The sequence below is a fragment of the Phoenix dactylifera genome, unplaced genomic scaffold (assembly GCF_009389715.1).
Source record: "Phoenix dactylifera cultivar Barhee BC4 unplaced genomic scaffold, palm_55x_up_171113_PBpolish2nd_filt_p 000092F, whole genome shotgun sequence".
Lineage (NCBI taxonomy): Eukaryota > Viridiplantae > Streptophyta > Magnoliopsida > Arecales > Arecaceae > Phoenix > Phoenix dactylifera.
Genome location: NW_024067680.1, coordinates 1144370 through 1162134, shown reverse-complemented (window position 1 = coordinate 1162134; position 17765 = coordinate 1144370). Strand labels below are relative to the sequence as shown.

The 17765-nt window shown below is 40.5% G+C and overlaps 2 protein-coding genes across 4 annotated transcripts; both read left to right on the top strand.

The window, feature by feature from the left end:
* The first annotated feature begins 897 nt into the window (after positions 1-897).
* Positions 898-7369, top strand: LOC103718685. Of its 3 annotated transcripts, XM_017845604.3 has the most exons (3): positions 1134-1216; positions 4411-4506; positions 6683-7369. In XM_017845604.3, the coding sequence occupies exon 3, from the start codon at positions 6710-6712 to the stop codon at positions 7106-7108; it is 399 nt and encodes a 132-aa protein (XP_017701093.1). In that variant the 5' UTR covers positions 1134-1216; positions 4411-4506; positions 6683-6709; the 3' UTR covers positions 7109-7369. The 3 variants fall into 3 exon arrangements, with proteins under 3 accessions (XP_008805830.1, XP_017701093.1, XP_038972396.1); XM_008807608.3 differs by lacking the exon at positions 4411-4506 and having other exon boundaries at positions 898-1216; XM_039116468.1 differs by lacking the exons at positions 1134-1216; positions 4411-4506 and adding an exon at positions 3353-3371.
* Positions 1223-3268, top strand: LOC103718684 (pentatricopeptide repeat-containing protein At3g04130, mitochondrial). Its single transcript, XM_008807607.4, has one exon. It carries the CDS (start codon positions 1511-1513, stop codon positions 3128-3130), a length of 1620 nt encoding a protein of 539 aa, XP_008805829.1. The 5' UTR covers positions 1223-1510; the 3' UTR covers positions 3131-3268.
* Positions 7370-17765: the final 10396 nt, after the last annotated feature.

The following is a 17765-nucleotide window of genomic DNA, read 5'->3' as shown; positions in this document are numbered from 1 at the left end:
AACTGAAATAAATATACTTTCCCAAAAACTTTCATGAAAAATAAAAGCTGGATCCAATTTAACAATCAATCCTTGGACATATTTTATTTACTTCTTACTCCCTGGTTTCTACATCTACTTTATTATGATGCGAACTCCAACGGTTGGACTCCACCGCCATGTTTTCGCTCCTTGTATATTCTAGGCCAAAATGGATTTTTTTTAAAAAAAAATATTACTGTTCTTTTATCAAAGGCACAATGCATTTTTAAAAAATGGATTTTTTTTGGACATAGCATGTCCAAAAGTCTAGCATACATAATTATTCCTTCTTTGTTCACAGAAGCACCTTGTCTTGAATGTGGGTCAGAGATCAATAAATAGTCATTGACCTAGGGATTGAATTGGAATTTATGGTCAACCGACTATGGGAACAAAAAGTAAACTCAATGTTGCCTCCTAGGTAATCCCTTATCCATGAATGGTTGGCATAAGATTGAACACTTTTTAGGGATTATTAATATATATACCCTACAAATCTAGTTCATTGCATACTTGTTCTTGGCAAATCACTATTTGCACACACATATACACACAAACACCCTCCAATCATCCTATTTTGGCAATGATGCCCCTTTTATTAGATTTGCAGCAAAAGAGTACCAATATAACAACAGGATGATAAGAGATACATGCAAATAATGTTTCTGTATGGATGAATATGCAATAACCCATATACATGGGGATATATATGCAAAAAACTTTTTTTGTTTAAGACCTAAGAGGACATGGTGTTCTCCGGCAAGCAAAGCGGGTCAATGAATGAAAAGCATGTATTTAGAAAGATCAATAGAGCTGCTGATTGGATGGCTGCTTATGTGGCTAATCATTTATGGAGTATTTTGCGTTCAGGAGAGGGAGAGTTACCTCAGGCAATCTGCGAGGTTGTGTTTTCTGGTTTTATTGAGTGTATTCATAAACTCGTCAAAGGGAAGGAAAAAAAAAAACATAATCCTCTGGTGGATCGGACTTCATCCCGTTTTCAACTTCTGGGGGATGCCTGGCGTCTGAACCACATGGCTGAACCCGAACTACACACGGGTCGGATCGCAGTTCCATTCTTTTTATTAACGGGTCGGGTCTTCGTTCATGTAGGGTTTATCGTCTTTCCTCTCAACGCTCTCATCCGACTACCCGCCGGCGATACTGGCGCGCGGCGGCTCTCCTCTTCTCGCTGGTAAGCCTCCATCCCTTCTCCCCCTTCTCTCTCTCGGTCTCTTGCTGTGTGGATAGATTTCTTGAACCCCAGTTCGTGATAGTAGAGTTAATTGCACCACTAATTCATTCGCCTCGTGGTTGATGCATGCTCTTGGTTGATTTCTTTATTGATTTAATTGCTTCATGGATCTTGAATGCTTGATTAACTAGGAAGTTATTGGGAGAATTCAGGAACTATTGCAACAAATTTGTTTTTCATAGTTTTCACCTTCAAAAATTAGAGTAATCGGGTCACCCTCAGCTGAAGAATCTAATGGTAGGGTCGCTTTGGGGGATGCAGGACTCCTTTGGCATTCTTTCTCGCTCTCTCCTTTCGATGGCCTTCGCAAAGGGGAACATGAGTCGTAGTTTTTATCGTTCTTTTGTTTGTTTGATATCTCCTTCATCTGTTTCTGGTCTTTCTGAAGCCCGCTCTACAAATCTCTCGCCTTCTCCGTCCCCCCACCGGCAGCTGCTGGTAAAATACCTGACAACAGATTCTTCTCTTGAGTTGAAGGAATTGACTTATGCCAAGAAAATCAGGAGAGTGATTTTAAAGGCTTGTAATGAGACGGTCGAGGATGTTGTTCAATCACTCCAGAGTGATCAGTCTTGCTGTAGGGTCCAACTCACACCAAACCTTGTTGATAGTTTACTTCATAGGTTTGGAGATGATTGGAAGTCTGCTTTGGGTTTCTTCAAGTGGGCTAGTTCCCAGTCAGGGTACAAACATACTCCATGTGCTTGCGATAAGATGGTGGACATACTGGGGAAGATGAAACAGAAGGACCGGATGTGGGATTTGGTACACGAGTTGCGTAGTGAGGGTCTTGTTACTCTAGAAACAATGGCCAAGATCATGAGAAGACTTGCAGGTGCCGGGAGATGGAAGGAGGCTGTGAAGTTGTTTGATGATTTAGAGACTATGGGCTTTGATAAGGACACTAGATCCATGAATATTTTGCTTGACACTCTTTGCAAAGAGAAGAGAGTTGAGGTTGCTCGTGAAGCTTTTTTAGTGCTCAAGTCTCACATCCCTCCTGATGCTTTCACATTTAACATTTTTGTCCATGGATGGTGCAATGCACGTAGGATTGATGAGGCTATGTGGACAGTGCAGGAGATGAAAAACTGGGGACTTCGACCTTCAGTAATTACATACTCGACTATTCTGCAAGCTTACTGTAACCAACATAAATTTCAGGAGGTTTATGACCTCCTTGATAGAATGGTTGCCGAAGGTTGCCCTCCAAATGTTGTCACTTACACCATTTTTATGAATTCTCTTGCTAACTCAGGGAAGCTTGAAGAAGCATTGGATATAGTGAAGAGAATGAAGTTATCTGGTTGTAAACCTGATTTACTTTTTTACAACTCTTTGATCAACATTCTAGGAAAAGCAGGTCGACTGCATGAGGCTGCTCACATCTTTGATGTAGATATGCAAACGAATGGGATCAGGCATAATCTGTCGACTTACAATACAATGATATCAATTTTTTGCCACCACTGCCAAGAGCAAAATGCTTTAAATGTGTTGAAGGAGATGGAAAATTTGTCATGTAAGCCTGATCTTCAAACTTACAGGCCATTGCTCAAATTATGCTTCAAACTGAGACAGCGAGATGACCACATACACAGTTTGTTGAGTGATATCATCAATAAACATCATTTGAGTTTAGATCTTGATACATACACGCTTCTGATTCATGGGTTGTGTAGTGTAGGTAACATCGTGTGGGCATGTCTTCTCTTTGATGAGATGATAGGACGAGAGATACAGCCTAGGAATCGAACATGTGAGCTGCTTATGGATGAAGCTGCACAAAAAAATATGGAAGCAGCTGTAGAGAGGATCAAAACTATTATGAAGCAAATTGACCATACCCCTTAATATGTGTGTATGTGTGTGATTGTTCATTTTGTACTATGGCAATTGGTGGGTAAATGTTATATGCATTTTTTTCCCCTTATAATTCCTGAATACTGTACACTTAATCCCGCAAGTATATTCTGGAAGTTGTTTTTATTAGTTCAGTTTCTGCAATTGGTTTTCCTAAGCTCCACCCAACTTACCGTTTTCTTTTACCTATGAAGGATATAGTGGCGATCAAGGGGTTTCTGCTCCTCCAATGGTAGATCTTGAACTTGATAATACTATTAAAAGATAACAAATTCTCCTTTCCTTAATTAATTTTCTGTTAACATAATTTAATTAAAGTGTCTGGTATGTGTAGTAACTGGTAAAGAAAATACAACCAGACAACTATCAAATATTTTAATCATATGTTACAAGTGATGATTAAAAGGATTAAAGGAAATGGCTTAGCTCGCTAAAATGTCAAAATTTCTGAATAATCCCAGCATATGAGTTTGAATTTTTTGTTAGTTGTGGTGAAATTAATAAATGGCTGGTCTGTTGTTGTATGGAGAGTGGCAAAGTCCTTGCAAACAGTAAAATGCCTAACTCAGTTTTTCACTTGATGCTCTGTGATCTTATTAGCAACGAAATATTGATTCATTTTAAATCTTTTGTGACATCACTTGATCTTTTTGGTTTCTTTCCATCATTGGACTATTTCATCTGCTGTGGATATATTGGCTTGAACTCTTCTATTGGTGGATGGTTGGTGTCAAACTTTTCCCTTATGATGAGTCATGTAGCTTCATTTCTATTTGACAATCATTTGGTTTTTGAAATCAAATTTAGTATTTTTAACAATTAAAGTGCTTCAATTTGAACATATGCTCATCATGGGAAAAAATGAAGGTCTGCAATACTGGGATTTCTGATTTCATAGACATGAGTCAAGTAAGGTGACAGGAACTCTGAATTAAGATGTTTGTTAAGATGGCAAAACTCAAGACTCTGAATAAACTGTCAAGGCAGGGGAGCTTGGTATTGCTAGAGAGTTGGCAATAGATCAATGGGTAAATGATCCATCCCCTCTGTCATCTACAATACCAAGAAGATAAGGTCCATCCATTCATTTAAGGGCTTAAGCTTTTTGGAGAATTAGAGGTTGAATTTATTGTAGCCGATGGAGTTTCTTGAAACTTCTATGGAATGGATGATTGATTTGGGTTTGGAAATCCTTGTTGAGTTTGTATTTGGATTTATATCTCTCCGTCTTTATTTGATTTAATTCAAGTTTGAAACTTCATCGTTATCAGATTATGATTTTGAACCTTGGATTTTCTGCAAGCAAATGGTATTTTGGATTGGCTGATGAAGATGATTGTACTCGTGCTCGTTGAGCTTAATCAGTAGTAAGTTTTTTTCTGTTATGCATTGCTTTAGCTTTCTTGATGTTTTGCTTTGCATAATCTTCGTTACCATTTATCTCTTTACTCTTGTACATATTGGTAATTTGTCACATAGAGAAAAAGTATTTTAATAAGTTAAAAAGGGGACATACTGTGCATGTATGTGCCAATAGAACACTTGTTGAGATTTTGTTTGGTATCAAACTTAACTGGGCTTGGGCTAATAGAAAGGCCTTAATTGGTTCATGGGTGCCCTAGTTGAATTTGACAAAAGTTATAGATAAAGGCCTACTACTTATGCACTAGTGCTTTTCTTTTTTGCTTTTCTGTGGGTTTTGTTTTATACTTGTTATCATCATCTGGATTGGGAATTTTAAACTAGTAATAGTCCTATGCAATTTAACCCTTAAAATCTGAAAATGGTGGAATACTCATTTGGGTCTTTGCAATTGTTAAAAATTTAACTACTCCATTTTTTTTTAAAAAAAATAGCTACAGGATTTCTAGCCAATTTTCTGCAGTATTAGGGTTTTTTTTCCGAGATCAAGATTTGATCATAAACTATGTTCAACTATAAATAAATACCCTACCGGAATGGTGGCAATTTGGGAGACATACCTTGCTGCTTATACAGTTTAAGCTTATGCAAGTGAAGAGCAACCCCACAAGGCTCCTAGAGACCTGGAAAGAGTCGACAAAAGAGCGAGGAAGGCAATGCTTGATCTAGGAAGCTGCATTCATGCCAGAGGAACAATTTCTTAGCCTGAGTCTAATTTTTTTGCTGAAACCAAAGAGTCTAATTCAAAAGTAAAAAATGATTACTTCTCTTTGAGCATGAGTTACTTTTTTTCTGTATGTAAGATGCTTTGTATTGAACATACTATGATAAGACATTGGCTAAGTAGTTTGATACGTAAGCATCACATGAAAGTGCTGTGCATATCTCATGTGCAATATAAAACTGCAGAAAAAAACATTTTTACTACGAAAAGCAGTATTTTGCAGGGAACTATGTTCGCAAAAAATTCAGAGAATTAATGGTATTGATATAAAGTGCAAACCTTTCTTCAACTTGCCATTTTCTGCTTGCTGACCTGAACTAGGTCAGCTGATTCCTGCGCTTTTTTTGTAGTTTTTATCCCATGGAGAAATCGCACAAATATAACAGATGATTGTTAAAGACCTAAAGATGCTGAAGTTCAGAGCCAAGAAACCTTAATAGATGTTTTAACTTTCAATAATGTTATGCTCAATATAGTCATTTTAATCATTCTATGTGCTTTTTGGATGCTGGATTCCATTATCCGGAGATAAGATCCCAACTCGTTGGAGATTTCAAGCAATAAGTGATGCTGTGAGAGAAGGATCAAAGGGTAGTTGAGGATGCTCCCGATTCTAGTAATCTCGGAAGTTTGGTTCTGTTAAAAAGGTGATTTAACTTGTTCCTAAAATTTTGGGACACTAGAAACTCTGACCCTCTTGAAATCAACAAAAGCTCTATGTACTTGCCTCCTTTCTTCAGTTTCTCTCATGCGGAAGATCTTACTGCTGGATAATGAATTCTGGCATCCAAATAGGTCCTCCATTAGTTCATCGAGTCATTTATCTGTGGTCTTTGGAATTGAACAACATAGCATTTGAGGCTGGTGATGGATTAGTGGGTTGATTATTCTGAGCCCCATTCTTGAATTTTAGGAACCCTTTGTTGTGGTTATGCTAGGCTGAGGGTTTGTTGCTCCAGAGGCTCTTAATAGTTCTAGATTAAGTGTTATCATTCAACAGCCAACAGAAATTCCGAGTAGGGTGGATCATCAGCATAGAATAGTAAAATGGATGTTTAAGATTCAAGACAAACCGATCCAGTTCGCATTTGATTTTTTTCCTGTCTTTCTCATATTTACTTTTTATGCCCTTATCTTGAAATTTTCTGAAGCGTGGCAAAGAGACCCGTGCTTTGACTTGTACAAAGACTTAGAAATGTATTGTTGTATGACTAGAATTATGTGTATATAACCATGTTCCTTTTGGTATATTCTTTTTATGTAGTGTTAATTGCCTGTCACCTTAATGGTCTGGTGGTTTCAATGCAATGATAGATGGATAATATGGCCTTTGATTTATAATGCAGTCCTATAGATGCAATTCATTTCATTTTTTTTCTCAAAAATTGCAAATGCAGTAAAATTGTTGCTAAGGAAATAAGAATATGGCGATGATTTGCGTAAGATTGTTGAGGCACAATAGCATCACAAAGGAGGCGGCTCAGGTGCTGGGTATCAGGAGGTTTGCAGTAGCTGGTGGCAAGTCAAAGAAGGGAGCAAAGGGCGGCGGCGGCGATGCTGCTAAAGCTTCTGAGCTAAGCAAAGAACTGAAGAGCACCATGGTATTTGGAGCCAATATTCTCAAGGATGGAGCTGATCCCAAGATCATGCCAGATTCTGACTATCCTGACTGGCTGTGGCACTTGCTTGATAAGCGTCTTCCATTGAGCGAACTACGGAGAGAGGGCACAGAAACTCTTACTTTGGATGACCTGAGACGTTTTGTTAAACTTGACAACCGGGCAAGGATTAAAGAAAATAATGCTCTGAGGGCCAAGAATTGATTCTAGAGCCATGGGAGGTTCTTCTTTTCTACCTTCTTTTTATCCAACTTCGTATTTCCTGTTCGAGCTATGAGGCCCTTTAAATTGTCCGATGGTGAATGTCTAATAACTTTACTGTACTGAAGGCCCTTTTAGTTTCTCTCTACTTTGCTTTTGGTAAACTATAATTACATTGTGGGTTGGATGATAACAAAAATACGATGAAGCTCATTGCATTTGAGCAAGAAGGATTAATTTTCCAAAGCTTTCACATTTATATTATATGGTTGCACGCAGGTATGTCTAGAATGGATGTTATTTTTCTGCCTGAACTATGGCTAACTTCTGGAAATAAGTGAATAAAAGCAGGACTATCATCTTCCACCACAAAAGCAGTGAATAAAAGACCCTTGAGCTCCACTATTACCACAGGGAATCCCCCCAAATTCCACCAGGACAATCTTCCATTGTACGTGGTAGGGAGTTTCACTACAAAATCCGCATGGATTTAAGGTTTTTTCTAGCTTCAGTGATGCCAAGGCTGACCACGTATCTGAGGTGGTCAAGTCCCATGACTACTTGAGTCAAATTCTGGAGTATATTCTCACTCACAAAATAGAACGGGAGCAGGGGCTAGGCTCGTCCGTGGGATTGCACGAGAGAGCAATATCAGTGGGAACGCCGTAATCTTTTGGGAAAATAAATAATTCAGAATTTTTTTCAGCTAAAAGTTATTTCTTTTAAGCAGTTAATGCTTGCTGCATTTCACGCTGTGCTTTCTGGAATATCAAAAAGCAACTAGTTGGCATCTTTTTAACACTCCGAGGCTGTTAGCATTGGAAAACTGGCATTTTTGTTCGAGTAAATAGTGGGCCTTTATAATCAGGAGACAAGACTCGCAGATTATTGCCGCGGGCGACGCATTGATGGGTTGATAGAGCTCAGGGCAGCATAAAAAAAGCTTTTCCTATGCAAGACAAAGGCTAAGGATAGAGCACATCATTCTAGAGAAAGGTTTGGCTATAGTAATCGACAGGATACGAGAGGAGGGGCGAAGAGAGGATGACAGTCTTCTACTCGGCAACATTCGGTGAATGGTAAGACAATGCAGTATCTTTCAGACAGTGCAAGTGTATCGGAAGGCGAACAATGCCGCCGACTGTGTTGACTCCTATACAGCACAGCATTTCGGAGAGATTCTCTGGACACACCATGAGTCCCTTCTTGATAGTTATGTCAGATTGTTGCTCTTGATTCTGCTGGCTATACCTATAATGAAGTAGGGTGAACAACGGTTGTACCAAAAAAAAAATCATATAATACTGGCTTTTTCTGCATTATTCCAAAGGGTTTTTAAGTCCTTTACCATTGTGTATCCCTGGCCATCTGATTAATATAGACAGTTTGATTTATCCACTTGCAACCGGTTGTCGCCGATTATATATGTTACTAGTGCGGTAATTATTTTGAACCTTAAAAGCGTTTGGAATTGAAAATAGTAGCTATTCACCACCGAGGTGGTAGCATGGTTGGAATGGGGCTTTGTTTCCAACGGAGTGACCCAGGTTCGAAACGCACGGGCGTCGATTAAATACGGAAACTGGATGCCCCCCATTTGGTTTATCTGTTGGGAGTGCTATACTGGGGTGATGTACTTACACACGAGCTCGTCTGTGCTGGTGGGAAGAATATGAGAAACTTTCTACCTCATCAAATTCTCTGGTGGAAGGGGGCTCGGTGGAGCTGCCTAAGGAAAAAAAAAAAAAAAAAGAGGAAAAAAAGTAGCAGCTATTCTGCCATTAGGATGAACTCCATAAGCATTTTGGAAGCCCCTTCTCCCTCAACTCCGATGTCTTACCTTGGTCTCCAAGGCATAGGCAAGGAGGAGGGTCTTCTTGGGGAGGGAGAGGGAGTGCAAGTGGGCAAGGGTGCGGGAGAAGGGATTCAAAGGGCGAAAGGAGGAGGAGGAAAAGGCAGCGACACTAGAGACGAAGATCAGCGGCGAGGGCGTGGGAGGGTGGAGGAGGAGGCGGTCACAACTCACAAAGAGGGTGACAGCAGAGGTGCTGTGGAAGGACCTGAAGGTCGAGTGTAACGATGGACGGCGACGTCTTGTGAGCCCCAGCTTCTCGGCCTCTATTGCCATGAACCTTTGCCTTAAAAAACCCAAATCAAAGGCCGCCTTGCCCTTGATGGTCGCCGAAGATGGCGAATGGGGGACCAAGGATATCCACAATGCTAGTTATAGTCCACAGGCCACCACATCGCTCATCCACGCGCTCCCTCGTCCTCTAAAGAAGATCAAATAGTCTGGAACTCTTCCAGCACCAATCGCGTAGCACCAGATCTCGGAGGAGATGGCGCCGCCGAAGGGAGGGCATGACAAAGAAGGGCCAAGGAGGTGACCACAGCGCAGGGGGCATCGGACAAGGATGCGAATAGGTCGGGTTGGCTCAGATCTTGAGGGACCCGATGCAATCTAATTTTTTATTTAGATTTTAATTTTGGACTCAGGCTCAATTTATCGGGCTGGGTCGGTTTGGATCCACGGCTATATTTTTTAACCCAACAGATCATTTAGGTTGAATCGGGTCCAAGGCTATATTTTTTAACCCGATGTATTAGCTTGGACTGATCTCTTGGTTCCAAGAGCAGTGTACAGAACTTATTTTCTTATGAGCCAAAGCATGTTTTAAAGGTTATGTTGGGCTGTAATTGGGGCTTGGGAGTGAGGCCATTAACAACAACACCATCCATGCTTCACTTATTAAATCTCCATCATACTTTACCCGCTTTCAGGCCCTGAACAAAGGAACTTCCTCAAATTCTTGGCAACTTTTGCTTTTGATAAAAAGTGACGGCAGTACTCACCATTCGATAAGAGCACCCATCCCTCTTCTATAAAATTGCATCGTCTATCGGTTCAAGAAACCCATAGGGAAGGCGCCCCGTTCTTGCTAGGAGACAAGGGAGATAGTGGCAAAGAGGGGAGCAGTGAAAGGATATATTGTTAATTAGCTGCAACTCAAAGTAAAGGCCAATGGTTGTTTGGGTCCCATGGCTTTGCCAAGGTAAATTACCGTATGGGCCATCTGGCGACTCTGGCCCATCTGGGCAAAACAGAGAGAGGACATCTGGTCTGGGCTGGAGCAAGGCCAGGCCTTAAGCACTCAGTTCCAGTCTTTCAGTTGACTTGTTTGGTTTGTACCCTTGCGACTCGCGAGCCCAAATAATTTTATAGATTCGGATCGGGGCAAGTCGTAGGATTGAAAACTCAAATTTATCCAAATTTCATATAGGTCGGGTCGGGTCTGAATTCAATAAACTCAGATCCGATCCGAAAAATGGAACGGATCCAATTTTAGGACCCGACCCAACCCCACGGTCCTCCAAAATGGGTCGGGTCGGGTTAGATTGAGTCACGGGTCAACCCGGCCCATTTGCAGCTTTGGACTTGTGAGGCCTAGCCTCACTGGCCGGCCTATGGGCCTAACCCGATCTAACACTATAACAACAACCCAAAGGCTAGTTTTCGAACCAAAAACACCGTAGAGCTCTAGTTTAACATGATTGAGGAGGACGAGTCCTCTTCATCCTCGGACTCCGCTGAAGGCTAGAAAACCCTAGACTCCGTTCTATATAAAGGCTTCCCCTTCCCTTCATGATGCTCCACTGCTGAAAGTTCTCCCACTTTCTTCATCTTTCTTCTCCTTTCTTCCTTTTACTTCGCCGATTTTTAGCACTATGCTCGTCAGAAATTGGAGCCGGAGAGCTCGCCGGAGCCCCAAGTGAGCCTTGATTCTTCTTCCTGTTTCTTTTTCTCTATGGTAGGATCCCTTGCCGACAAGATTCCATTAGTAAATCGATCAAAAATTGACCAAGTTTCATTTCTCCTATTTTTCCGAACTCTTTTCTCTTTTTTTTGGACCATCGGCGTCGCTATCTTTTGACATTGGACCCCGTTCAAGTTCCACAGTCTCCCATCAACCTTTCCAAATGAAACCATGGCCACTATGAGTGGCCAATGGCCAAAAATAGAAAAAAAGTTTTCATTCCCCGATTTTTCAAGTTTCTTTTCCCTTTGATTCTTACTGGCCGGTCATCACCACTGGCTGCACACCGCCCTATTGCCGACCACTGGTCTTCCCTTGTCGCTAGTCATCCAGCTGATGGCCACTTGGCTGTGGCCCTCTCTCCTCCTCCTTCTTCTTGCTCCTCTCCTTCCTCTTCTTTTTTTCCCTCTTCTTTATGTTCTTCATTATTTCTCTCTATTCTCCCTCTTTCTTTTTCTAGGAAGGCCCACTCGATCTTGATTTAAGATCCATGTCTTCTTTTGCTCGGATCCAAGTTGGCACAATATGGAGGCCCTGAATCGCCCCGATACTCGGATGGTAGGCCGGTCATTACTCGATCCTTACCGGATTCTTTAGAATTTCGGTCACTGTGATCTTTATTTAGTTACTTAAATCCTATCTGATCTTGACCAATTGAGTTCACTTTGTTCGAATTGACCTGGGCAGTCGGGCACCACCGCCTGGCTGACCTTGTTCTTTCGTCACCCTGGTTTGTGTATGAACCTATACATCTTATAGTGCCCCAAATTGGATCACTTTGCCCAATCTTGACCTATTCTTAGTTCTTTTGGGTTTCGAGGTTGTTGATGTTGGATTTTAATGGCTTTAAATAGGTAAAGTTGACCTATTTAACTGAAATAGGATCTTAAAGTGAGAGGGTAGTAAGCTAATGCTTTAAAGTATATTTTTCGACTTTCGATAAAATTATAATCAGTTTATTAAATTTGATTATGATCTCTATTTTGTATTTGATTTAATAGGTCAAGCATGTTATTTGGTCATAATTGTTTTAAAATATGTTATGTATTTTGATATTTTTGTAAGATTAAATTTAGAAAATATGATCGAGTAAAATATGAAATTTGTTTATGTATGTATTCTTAGCAATACTATGATCTGGCTCCGCCAATAAGAATTATTCGTTGGTCCTGTCGACTTGTAATATAAAAAATGGTTTCGATATTAATCCACTAATGATTAATATAATGGTATATATTTTCTAGCACTTTGTGCATCCTATATTTGCTATCCAACTCATGTCACTCGGTTATGTAGCCATAGCTTAATGTTGGGTATAGCATCAGTTTATGAAAAAATAATTTTGAAAGAAATATATGTATTATTTGAGATTTAATTTATTTCCAGTTGGTATCATACTATTTGATTATTTATTTGTTTGGCATGCTTAGACCCACTTTGATACATTATGATATTTACTGAGCTGGTGTAGCTTATTATTCTTTTTTTTTATTATTTCATATCCTAAATTATGATTGCTCGAGACTTAGAAGAGTACGCTAGATATTCTGGAGATATTCGTGGTTATTTGGCTTTTTCAGCTTAGTTTAGCTTAGCTTAGTCCATTTTAGTTTGATTATTTTATATTGATTTGAATAATAATAATAATTAGTTAGCTTTTTTTTTTTGGGCACTATTGATTATGAAAATAATTTATATAAATATTAATTAAATTAAACTTTGATAATTGAAGAGTTATTATTATTATTTTGAAATTATTATGATTTGATTAGCCGCATGGTTCGCCCTGCGGCTCCGCTTTGGGTTCGGGCGCGACAGGGCTGGTCGAGACAAAGCCAGCAGAGGCATGAGCAGAAGCTATCGAGCTCGTCGCCGGCAAGGGAGAGGCACCGCATGTACGATACCCTTCGGTGAAGTGGAAGCTATCTCGCACAATCAAAAACTTCTCCTCCTCCTCCTCCTCCTCCTCGGGAGTTCGAAGCGGGCGGGTGCAGTAGCGGTGCCGGAGAGGGAGCAGTGGCGGCGGCATCGAGGTCTCGATCGCCCTGCCCTCCACCCTCAGCCTCTCCTTTCCCCTTTCCGCCTCTCCGTTCGTCCCCACGTCGGCGCTTCTGGATCCACGGCCTATTCGTATCACTCCACCACCGAGATAGAGGTTGGTGGAACACAGCGATTCGGAAGAAAAAAACAATAAAATATTCTTTCTTTGAAAAGAAAAATAAAAAAATAAAGAGGCTGGTAACTTGTAGGCAATCTGCTGGTAACCTATTAATAATAAAATACTTTAAATATTTTAATTTATTAAACGAATGAATGATCCAGATATCTTCTAATTTTTTATAAAATAATAAAAAAATATTGGAAAAAAGCAGTATGACGTTTTGATATCTTGTGCATATTTTCAAAGTCCACGATTTCTAGCAGTTGTCCCTACATGAGTTTTCACTTATTCTCCTTGAAGCATCTCACGTTCCACTTGGATTTCATCAACAATTCGAGACTTCCTTTCGTTCACCTTAGGTGTAAGCATGGTGGAGTAGATTCCGTGTGATTGACTAGTCGAATCATTTGGATATGGTCCTTTACAAATGCCTCATTTTTACAAGACACTACACAGGGCCATTGGCCAACTACTTTTCTGCTGCGGCTATGAATCTAGCTTAGATTCTACTCCTCATTTACCTGGATTTTCTCAGTCTAATCTGTCAAGTCTGGTTCTCTAAATAATGACTCCAATGATGCTAAGCATACTATCGTGTTACTCTTGCTTTGGCAAGGGCAAATATCTTTTAGTAAAATTTTGTGAAACAAGGTGCCGATTTCTCCATAGGATGGAATATCTTTCTGCTTGCCCTATTATGACAATTGTTTCGATTATGCATCTCAGTAGATATCTTCTATTTCTCTTCTTTTTTTTCTTTCTTTTTTTTCTATTATTTCTTTCCTTCTTCTTTCTTTCTTTCTTTTTTTCATTCTTTTATTTCATTTTTCTCCATTCCTTTCATTCTTTTCATTTGTTTGCTTTTATTCATATTTTCTTTCTTTCTATCTTTTTTCTCTTTTTTTTTTCTCTTGCATAAATGGATTTCTAAGTTTGTTGATAGGAATGAGATGGGATGGCGCCGGGACACTCTCCATCCCCATTAAAATCTCGGTCATGAAGCTTCAAGATGATTGGGAGGATAAATGCATCTCGTTGATGCAACCAAAACCTTATTATTTAAATGCATCTAGTTGCCCTAGTTCACTTTGTAGTATGCACTACTTGGAGAAAGTCTTTTCCGTTCAAATTTTTTGATATTTGCAACTATAGCTCTAAGGCAACCTATTGTTTTTCCTTCGAGGACCCATACAGGTATGTTTAGTCTTATATTGACTATGCACCACGTAGATTTTAGGTATTTATACAGGAACAAGGAATTCAAATAATATCTTATAGCTAGTCTTTTTTAGGTGAGGTTATGGGTTGTGACAAATGGTATTATGTGAGGATTTATCTGGCTGTATATTTAGTCCCACATCTACTATGCACCGGATATATCTTAGATATTTATATAGAACCAATGAACCAAATAATACCTTTTGATTAGCCCATTTGGATGAGGTCCTAGGTTGTGACAAATGGTATTATGTGAGGATTCGTGCGGGTATATGTTTAGTCCCATATCGGCTATGCATTGGATAGATCTTCAGTATTTATATATGATTAAGAAACCTAAATAATATCTTCCGACTAACTTTTCAGGATGAGATTCTGGATTGTGCCAAATTATATTAGAGCAAACTCGACCCATAGTCCATGTGGATTAAGGAAGACTACGGTGTGGGCCTATTGGGGCAGACCACGGGCTAATTTTGGTGTTTGTAATTGAATTTATAGTACTTGTGAATATATTTACATTGATTTGGACCCTTAACTTGGTAAGGATGCTGGGGCTTAAATAGGAGTAGTATATGTGGGCAGGTATTTAGTCCTAAATCGGCTATGCACTAGATAGATCTTAGGTATTTATATATGATTAAAAAACCTAAATATTACCTTCCGATTAGTCTTTATGGATGAGGTCTTGGATTGTGACATTCCCTTTGCCTAAATTGTCGGTCCAGATGTTAAGCTTCCCTAGCACCATTTCATCATCAAGAGGTCCTCAATAGGACTTGATGGGAGGCAAAATGGACCATCTACCTCAGCATGGGACCATCCAATTTTAGCCAAATAGACCTCAGCACCGAGCAGGCCAGACCTCGAACCTCGCCGAAGGCCAAGCCGATCTCGGCCAGCTCTCTTCGTTGCCATGAGCTCGGGGCACCCTGCAGGATCGACCAAGAGCCGAAAAGGCCCCTCGACCGTAGGTACCAGCAATGATGCTCTTCGATCCGAGCTCGGAATGCCATGCAGGATCGATCAGGAGCTAAAGAGGCCTCGTCGACCGTAGGAACCTACAATAACGCCCCTCGAGTCGAGCTCGGGGCGCCTACAGGATCGACCAAGAGTCGAAGAGGCCCCGTCGACCACAGGAACCTACAATGAAGCCCCTCGAGCCGGGCTTGGAGTGCCTTGCAGGATCGACCAAGAGCCGAAGAGGCTCCATCGACCGCACGTACCTACAATGACGCCCCGGTCTGAATTCGGGGTGCCCAACTGACGACCTGAAGAATCTACGGCGATGCGCCTGATCTGAGCAGGGCGCCCTGAAGTCAATTAAAAACCAAGGAGGTCGGGCTGACCTCAAAGTCCGCCGAGCCGACCTCACTAAATATATATTGCGGCCCTTAAATCGGCCCGACCTTAGTGCTCACCAAACTGACTTTGCCAAGTATATGCGACGGTCTCCAAGCGAGCTCGACCTCGCCCACGGTCGCATCCACGCACGCACCCACGCGCGCGCCTATGCCCATATACATGGCCGTACTTTACAACCTCACCGCACCATATTTACTTGCCGGCCATGCCATGATGCGTCAACCAAGGACGACACCATACTGCCCCAGCCATGCTTACTGTCAGGGGCCATACCCTACCATATCTGCCAAATATCGTGCCGTTCACAAGAACGGCCTACACCATGTACCTCAAGCAAGCTCTGGCTGCACGCCACTTAGCCCATCTCCTCGTATAATGAGGACGAGCTATACGTCCGCCACCTGGTCCCCTCTGCAAGGATTATAAATAGGCCACATTAGATAACGCCTAGGAATTTTTTGGACCAACTAAGATCCACTCTAACCTAAGCATCGGAGGGCCCTCACCAGAATCCACCGATAAGGCTTTATGCTGGTACGCCGGTGCACCGGGCGGCTCTCCTTTCCCCGTTCCGACCGGCGGCTCTCCTTTCTCCGTTCCAACCGGCGGCTCCTCTGACTCCTCCAACGTAACCACCCTCATGCCAGATTTCAACCACAACTGGACTCAAAGTTCAGCAACCTACTAAAATTAACCTGAAAATAATCTGCTCCTCCAACCAAAGTCACTCAGATTAGACTTGGTCGAAAACTGACTCCTTGCAAAGATGCATTGATGGATCACTACTTTCTTCAATTTAAAAATTAAGACATTAGACAAATAGAAAACATCATAATACATGCTTCTGTTTAGCATATAGAAATCCTCACTGACCTAATACATAATTTAACTATTGTCCAAGAGGGGCATCTGCAATCAGCAGAATGGTCATTTTGAGAGCCAGGAGAATAGTCCCCTCAACCTACGGGCTATCATATATATTTTCTGATGCTATCAAGTCCTTCCAAACCCCCAGAACTTATCATCTTTTGTCTCTTAGAAAAGCACTCTCCTTTTTGCATCTTTAACTTTGGTACCTCACATTGCTGACTATTGGGCATCCATTTGACTTCAAAGGTGCTTCTAAAGTCTTCTTACGCGCCGTTTTCTTTATTGGCCTATCAAGTGTAGAACTTGAATGATATAAACCTCTCATATAAAAAGAAGTTAGCCTCTGAGCTTCCCATTTACACATTACCACTGACCAGAATAACAGAGAAAATACGTATTAGTTCTACAGTAACCTTGGGTAGAATTTTTCTTTTTCTCAAAATTTTTGCAGAGAAACTGTTCTCCGATCCGATAGAGTGTCAGTTGAAGTAGCAATAGGGAAGTCACACTTCAGTTGTCTAACATTTTAGTTGGAACTTATGCGTTGTAAAAGCATTTCCTTGATTGAAAAATGTGAAACTTCTATATCATGAAAGCATTTCTTCTAAGATTCAAAGTGCAACATGCAAACACAAACATGAGCTGTTTCAAACTATGAAAGCATCTCATGAAATAATAATATGACTTGGTTTGTAGGATTGGGCCAAGATGGTTGCTAAGTTCAGAGTACATGGCCATTTTGATCCAAAATTGATTTGTGATTACCCTTTGCTTTTTTAGGATCACTGTCCACCTTTGCATCCTGAGACCACCTAACTCTGCCCTTCCTGTAGATTTGCACTAGAGTCCTCAACTTTACATATTGTATTCCAGCTCATGGATTCCCCATTCTCCTTGCTTTGCTATTATTTTTTCACACCACCTTTTCTTTATCAATAATCTCTTATAAGTTTTATGGTGATAAGGTGGGAATAGCAAAAATCTTCCACAGCTACCTTGCTTTCTTTTAATATCTAATTACCTTATTTATCCATCTTATTAGTAAATTATAAATTAAAATTACTATAAAACAAATCAATTGTCTATAGTCCTTTCCATATAAAAGAAATAACCCATTCTGATTTTTTTCCCCCTCTTCTTCCAAAGAATTGTATCTAGAATCCTTTTGTAAAGTCTTCAACCCAATTTACCAAAGTTAAATAAATCTTCAAAACAAAATGTTTCTCTGGTT

Bases quoted from the DNA above. Each gene is read 5' to 3' on its own strand.
- LOC103718684 (XM_008807607.4), top strand. From the start codon at position 1,511: ATGGTAGGGTCGCTTTGGGGGATGCAGGACTCCTTTGGCATTCTTTCT.
- LOC103718685 (XM_008807608.3), top strand. From the start codon at position 6,710: ATGGCGATGATTTGCGTAAGATTGTTGAGGCACAATAGCATCACAAAG.